The sequence below is a fragment of the Suncus etruscus genome, chromosome 1 (genome assembly GCF_024139225.1).
Source record: "Suncus etruscus isolate mSunEtr1 chromosome 1, mSunEtr1.pri.cur, whole genome shotgun sequence".
Classification (NCBI taxonomy): domain Eukaryota; kingdom Metazoa; phylum Chordata; class Mammalia; order Eulipotyphla; family Soricidae; genus Suncus; species Suncus etruscus.
This window is the reverse complement of record NC_064848.1, coordinates 151,780,157-151,787,731: the sequence shown is the minus strand read 5'-3', so window position 1 is coordinate 151,787,731 and position 7,575 is coordinate 151,780,157. Positions and strand designations below refer to the sequence as shown.

General features: G+C 36.4%; 1 protein-coding gene across 1 annotated transcript; it reads right to left on the bottom strand.

The window, feature by feature from the left end:
• Nucleotides 1-230: 230 nt before the first annotated feature.
• On the bottom strand, nucleotides 231-6,649 carry PIP (prolactin induced protein). Its single transcript, XM_049785261.1, has 4 exons — nucleotides 6,555-6,649; nucleotides 4,081-4,186; nucleotides 671-785; nucleotides 231-364 (listed from the first exon to the last, which is right to left on the bottom strand). The coding sequence occupies exons 1-4, from the start codon at nucleotides 6,647-6,649 to the stop codon at nucleotides 231-233; spliced, it is 450 nt and encodes a 149-aa protein (XP_049641218.1).
• Between the last annotated feature and the right edge of the window lie 926 nt (nucleotides 6,650-7,575).

Genomic DNA, 7,575 nt, shown 5'->3' with positions numbered 1-7,575 from the left:
CTCTTTTCTATTCCCCCTTTTATACAAATGGCAGTGAGAAACCTATAGTTTCTCTCCAGTGAAGTTATTTGAAATTCTGACTACTCTGTCATATCCTTCTAGAATAGATATTTGAGTGAAGATGCACAGAACACAGAGAAGCTTGGGAGATATTTATTGAAGAGTCACCTTACTCAAGTTTTCTTAGTGGACAGCCAGGGGTACAGGCCAGGAGGACATCAGGCTTCCCACTAATAATAATTGACTGCTTTCAGTTCTTGTGTTATATAAAAACGATTTGCATCAATGGGCATCACAGCTTTATCATTAGGACAGATGCCAAGTACACGGACAACATCCACAGTAGCTGTTATTTTTGTGGTACCTGAAAGAGACAAGAGTAGGATCATCTCTGATGTCACTCAAACCCTTTGTGTGGTCTCTGATCAACTAGCTTGAGGCACCATGCTATTGGATGCAGTTTCCTGCAACTCCCTTTTGATATTTTCTCACATAACCCCTGGACTTTTCATACAGGACATCATCCTGTTGACTGTCCTCTGCTGTGTCCTCAAATCATTCCATCTTGTTTTTTCTATCCTTTGTTCTTGTTTCTGATCCAGAGCTTTGTTACTTGTTAACTTTTCTTTCCCTAGTAAACAGTTTTTGCCCGTTTGAATCAACTACTTACGGTTGGTAGCAAAATCCCAATAAAAGGTCCTTGGGGAATCTTCACAGAGACAGGCGGTATATTTAAAGTTAAAAGGAGTATCCATTGGATAAGTGCTTCTTAAATAAGTCCTAATCTGAGGAGAAATGGTAATAGAGAAAATGCAGAGTTATACTGGGGATGGTGTAGGGAGAGATAGAAGAGTGAGGGTAAGGAGGAAGAAGAGGAGAAGGGGTACTTCCTTAATGGTCAAAGAATAAGACCAGTGGTGGGCCAGTGGCTCAAGGTGTTTACTTCTGAAATCTTGTTTGAGGTGCTAAAGTTTAGGTCAGAATGTTTTCCGTTTTAAATTTCTGTTTCACTAGATTTTACCTTCAGGCATTAGAGAGCAAGGTTCTTGGAGGACCAAGACTCACCCTTGACAGCAGTAGCCTAGTTTCCTAACTTGGGATGAAGAAGCTGGCTTATAACTGCCCCAATCTGGTTTCTTGGGGCACAAGGCCAAGACAGATCTTGTTGCAAGTACAGTGACCAAGTCACTGTGATTTTATCACAAGGTCAAACATAGGATGTTTGTTAGACTCATATGGAGTTTTGAGCTACAAGTTACCATCAAAAGTGTCTGGGTTTCTTGCTACTCTTAATTGCTTGAGATTGCCTGGGAAACTCACACCCACTGAACCCATACCCACAGTGAATTCAAATGTCTTTACATTCATCATTCGATTCTGAATACTCTGGCAAGCTGATGCTTCTGTAGTAATGCGTTGTTTTGATTACTTTTAAATTACATCTGCTACAGTATGTCTTCATGAATTGGCATTTTCAAAAATGGCTCATTAAAGTAGCAATAGCACATATAACTGGATGTAAGCACTACACATATGATTTGTTGTCAAAGACCAGGCAGGGCACATACAAGTTAAGCAACAGCAGCCTTCCAAATATCGCATGTTCATAAACTAAAACCAAGTGTTTATTTATTTTAAAAGTATTATTTTGGGCTAATAAATTGATAGACGTGTTTAAATAACCATATTCAAGTTAATTTTAAATAATATATTTAGTTATTCAATAAAACACTTTTGGTGTTACTCATTTTTTTATTTTTTGGTTTGGGGGACACACCTGGGGCTGCTCAGGGGTTATTCCTGGTTCTGTACTCAGGACTTACTGCTGGTGAGTTCAGGGGACTATATGGGATTCTGAGAATTGAATCTGGGTCTGCTACATGCAAGGCAATAAAATATACCCTACCTGCTATACTATCACTTCAGCTCATCTCAGTGCATTTTATTTAAAATATATAAACATCCCCTGATAGACATATCAAAAACTTTATGAAATCAGAAAACTAGTCTCTGACACAAATAATTCAGACTGTAGAGTACTATAAGCATTATTTCAACCCTAAATGAATATGATAATCATACTGACAAGCATGATTGAGGGCATAAATAATAAATTTATGGTTACAGTAGTGATATCTCACTTGCTCAAAATTCCATTTCAGATGCACTCTAATCAATAACAATAATTATATGTTAAGAATAGTACATGTAATATTTTTATTTTCTAAAAATATAGAAACTATGAGGTTATTTTATAACTATTTAAATAAAAATTATAATTAAAATTACTTGACTGGAACTAAAAAATTTCCTATAGTACTTTTTTCTAGCTATTACAATTTTTATGAGTTTTTTTGTACTTTACCTGCATACTGAGAGACTTTTTTTTTAAAAAAAAAAGAACCACTTATTTATTGTAGTAGCAGTGTTCTTAAAAATACTCATAATAATTACTACATCATTGATCACATCATTTTGTTAAACACTTTTTTTAAACACTATATTGCTATCATGAGTGCGAAACAACTTACATCATTTATTACTCCAGACTGCAATTTTCACAAAAGCTTTAAGCACACAAAACCTTTACCGTTCCTCCTTTCAATAATGGTTAGGATCCACAAATGCCAAAGCTAAACAATTTGATTCCACTCCCTCATATCCCAAATCTGTACACATAGTTCATATTTTGGTACTGAAAAACTGACTAACAGATGTGTTGGTCTTTGGTCAATGATCAGAAATATTTCTCCCCTGGAGACAGGGTCATTCCTAGAAGAGACCTTAAGGAAGTGGTTGTCAACGTTTTATACTCACATATTGGCACTTTTCCTAGCAGTAACTGAAACCATTGATTAAACAAATTGAAATTCTCTATTACCCATAGTATTTTTAGTTTCATAATTGTTCCTCAATCTAAATGGAGTGAAGAAATTTATACTAAGGGCAAGTACTGTGTTACACCAGATGGGATTCTTCCATAGGATAAAGAAAGCATGAGGATCTTGCCTTAGAGCAGAACAGTTAACAAGGGGCAGGTTATGTTCTGTGAGGGCAACTGAGAAAACCTGGGAATGGAGCAAAACACTTCTCAAGGGGTGAGTCTCTTTGGGTTAACTCCTCCCAGATCTTGTTTCCTTATAACCTAGAGCAGTCAGACAAATGTAATGTGCTAAGGAGTCCGGTGTTGTCATAGCTTAGAAGTTTGTTAGAAATAATTATCGTATATTTTATACCATAATATGCACCTCCTCTCCCCCCCAAAAATGAGGGAAAATGTCTGTGTGTCTTATGGAGCAAATGCTGCCTGGAGCTGAGGAGTTTTGGGGGTTCCCAGAAAACAAGAAGAGTACTTGAAACTTAAACTCTCTCCATTTGTTAATGACAGTCATAATAATTCCTAATGTCACATTGACTGTTGTTCACTTAACATCGTTGAAATATTATTCTGTTATAGTTCATTAAACATTTTAGTACAACATTTGCCTTAGAATATTTTTTTCTTGTTTTCCTCATCTAAACACTATAAACAGGTGTGTCTTATAGAATGAAAAATACGGTTAATGTTGACCTCTGGATATACTATTGACTCAGAATATGCTTTTTAAACAGACATGCTGGTGATCTTTTGTATATTATAGTTTGAAAAGCTCTGTTCTAGTTCAGAAATCAGACCTGTTCCTTACCTACTTTCTTATATTATATAGGGTACAGATTTTCTTTTAGAGAACCCTCTCCACCTTTTCATTATTCTTGAACCCTTGGAGGTACTCTAATTTTTCCCCAGCTCTTACATATTCCTCTAAACTCTATTTTATTTATAACCTATTTATTTCTTCTTTTTCTTTCCTAAACTTCCTATTCCTTTCTGGGCCAATATTTTTTCATAGAGTTAAAAGAAGAATCAGCCACTGTAAGCTCCTGAAATATCCCCAGGTTCTAACATATTTGAAAATATTATATTCAGTATAATTAATTATAATGTGAAAATTATAATAAAATGTTAACCTATGACCAATAATGAAATAATTGTATATTTATTTAGTCATGAAGAAGTGAACTGTCCAGGCTTCTACTTACCACCATGCATTCTCTCAGTTCTGTGCTCACTTGAAGCCTAAGTGTCAATTCTTCATTTGCTTTTACAGTTGTGGGCATCTGCATGTTCATTATTATTGTACGTCGGCTGATTTGGGGAAGAAAATCAGGAAGAGATCAACATTCAATCAGTGGGGGACAATAGTAGGAATAGGCCATGTAGAATGATAGTGAAAGTGCCTGAGGATGTGATGTTGGATGTGTGCAATTGCTGAGCAGTAAAATCTTCTAAAAATTTGATTTTGGGATACTTTTTTTTAATAGAGTTAGTTTTGTTTTATTTGCAACTTGGTTGTTTTATTTGAGGTTGCATGTCTTCTGTTTTCCATCAATAAAGAAATAACTTTGAAAAAGAATAATAGTACCATATTACAAGTTTGCCTGACTGCTCCTGAGGGGCAAATCTCAAGTCATTCTCAGCAGAAAATTACATGTCTATAGAATTCCATTAGGCAGGAGAAATAGTACAGGTGTAAAAGTGCATGACTTGCACATAGTACACCATTTTTTATTTCTGGGGACACATGGTCATGTTGTGAAAATCTCCAGGTACATCCCTGAAGTCCCTCAGCACTTACAGGTTGGTTAGATTAATCTCAAGACCCAGAACCCAAACAGCACTGTATTCTTGGGTCCTCACATTAAACTACTAGTTTAGTTCATTAAAAATCAGCAGGAAGGGCCAGAGAGATAGCACAGCGGTAAGGTGTTTGCCTTGCATGCAGCTGATTCGAACAAACGGTGGTTCGAAACTAGGCATCCCATATGATACCCTGAGGCTGCCAGGAACGACTTCTGAGCGCAAAGCCAGGAGTAACCCCTGAGCGCCGCTGGGTCTGACACCCCCCCCCCCAAATAAAATAAAATCAGCAGGAAGGGCTCTGGGCTTAATCACAGTTTGAAACACTCTCCCTCAAAAACAAGACAAAAACAAAAAACCCAAACAAACAAATAAGCATAAAATCAGAATCCTGTTCAGACCCAGACAACCCAGTGTCCTAGAGGAGTTGTAGGTCCTACAAGATTCCAGTTTAGAAGATTCTTGAAGATCCTTCATGATTTCCCCATGGGACATGTAGGAAGCTCTGTAGAGGATTTGGACATATAGCTATGTCCAGGAACTTTATATGCAACCCTATGTTCAAGCCACACACTATAAACTGATTGGAAAAAGAAAATGGAAAGAAAGAAAGAAAATCATTGAATCAATGAGGGCTGGATTCAAAACTAGAGAAATTGGTTTGAAAAAAAAAACAAAAAAAAACAAAAAAAAATACCAAGAAACCCAATTCCTTCCTGTCCTATGCAACTGATTCACAATTCTATTTTTGTCTGTGTTCGGGGCACAGTAGAAGAGTGTGAGGATTTCAAGTCTTCCAAATTCTTCCCATTTGTAGATGGATTTAGGATTGATAATTATCTGTTTGCACAAGAGGTAAGACTTTCCTGGTATGAGAGATATTTGATTCTGACATCAAGAATTTCTGGGCACACTATGCTGCATGGTCATCTTAATTAGCAAACTTATGTCAGCTACTTATTCCAACTCAGGGATACTTGGAGTGACATCTGTATCTCTGCCTCCATGATACTAGCTTGTCTTTCTAAATAGTTTCATTCAGGACAGAAAAACTGGTCATATTACAGTAAGTAGCTACCATCTGAAACACCAGTTAGAAAAACCTTACATCTCAAATTCTGTAGACAATTCCTACGAGTTTTTTGTTTGTTTGTTTTTGCATTTCTGTTATTTACTTGATCCTGCTCTATTTTCTATTTCTTTTCATTTTCCCCAATTTTCTTGCTTTCTTCAAACATTTAGGTTTATGTTGACTTTGGAGACTTCAGAAATATACCCTTATACTTTTGCATATGGTTTGAGCTTTCACAAAGGCCATATATGAAGCCTAAGCTCCAAGTGAATAGGATGGAGGGACAAGAAACTTTTGTCTTTATCTTCCGAATCAGAAAGATGTCTATACTTCTGGTTTAGTGCAATCTTAAACAATGGGATCTAGGAAAAGGATACAGGGTCTATGATCCTTCAGTGAGTCATGCAAAAACTTACCAAAGTTATTATGAAAGTATGAGAGGCAAGACAAGAATTTAGAAAGTACAATTTACTGAGTAGAAATATGAACAAAGATGTAGAGTACAAACTGGATATGAATTGGAACTTTAGAGCAAAACCAAGTTCATGAATGTTAACATACATTTGAGTACTCTTATTTACTCAAAAAAACAGGAAGTACAGGTAGAAAGACTAGGTAGGTGAACAGGAATTCCTATAGGAAAGAAGTAGAGCTGGCTAATGGACTCTTGAGAACTTTAAATGAGAGTTCTGACACTGAAGCAATTTTTAAAAAGTAGTATGCAAATTTCTAGTCTAGGTTAGGTGACCCTCCCCTTGTAAGATTTGCTTTTTTTCCCAAAATGAAGAGAAAAGGATGACTCACTCGCTTTCTTCAGCATTGTTGATCCCAAGCTGGAGACAGACCACCAGGATCAGGATGGCCTGACTGGCTTTGGACAGGAGTCGGAGGGACTGCATGCTGGAAGAATGCGTGTGTTCTTACCAAACAGAATCTCAGGTGCACAGCACAGTCCTTATATGTAGATCAAGGAGGTGAGAGCTGCCAAACTGAACAATGTGGGCATAACCAAAATACTGTTCCCATTTAAGATCTTTCCTTGTTGAGCTAAAGTTTGTTTTGAGCTAAAGTTTGATAAAGTCAACATTCAGCTAGTGTCAGTGTCGGGGAGAGGAACTGGAATCATCCTTCCTCATTGTCTTAAAGTTTGAATTGTTTGTTTTTTAAAGGATGAAATTTTTACTGATTGAATAACCATGAGGTACAAAGTTGTTTATAACTGAATTTCAGTTATGCCATGTCTAAGCATCCATACCTTCACCAGTGTCTACTTCCCTTCACCAATATTGCCAGTTCCCCTAAAAGGAAAAATATTGAATTTTTAAATGCCCAGAACCTCAAAAAATATGCCAGCTGTTCCATAATTTACAAAAATATTTTCTACTCATCATAAAATACCTGTCTAGCTGGAGCTGTGGCACCCAAATTTTAGCTCCTGATGCCATCTTTTTTTTTTTTTTTAGAGAACACAATTATGATAGCAAATTTCAGATAACTGGCTTAAAATAATTTGTTTGGTCCTCATGTAGTAAGTTAAAGAGGAGATTTTTTTTTGTCTTAAAAGATTTTATTATTTTTATGCACAAATCACAAGTCTAACAAACATTGAGTCCTGAAGATGACGAGTTAGGGCTGTCCCCTTTAGGAGGAGAGTGACCGTGGCCTTGAGTAAGGACTTCCTATAGACTAAAACTGTAAGTCTGAAAAAAAAAAAAAACTGTAAGTCTGTAATTTTCTTGTGTCCTTGACAATGTTTAATTGGTTAGATCCACCTGGAGGTTCATTGTTCATATTTCCTTGGGAACTAACAAACCAATTATTTCCC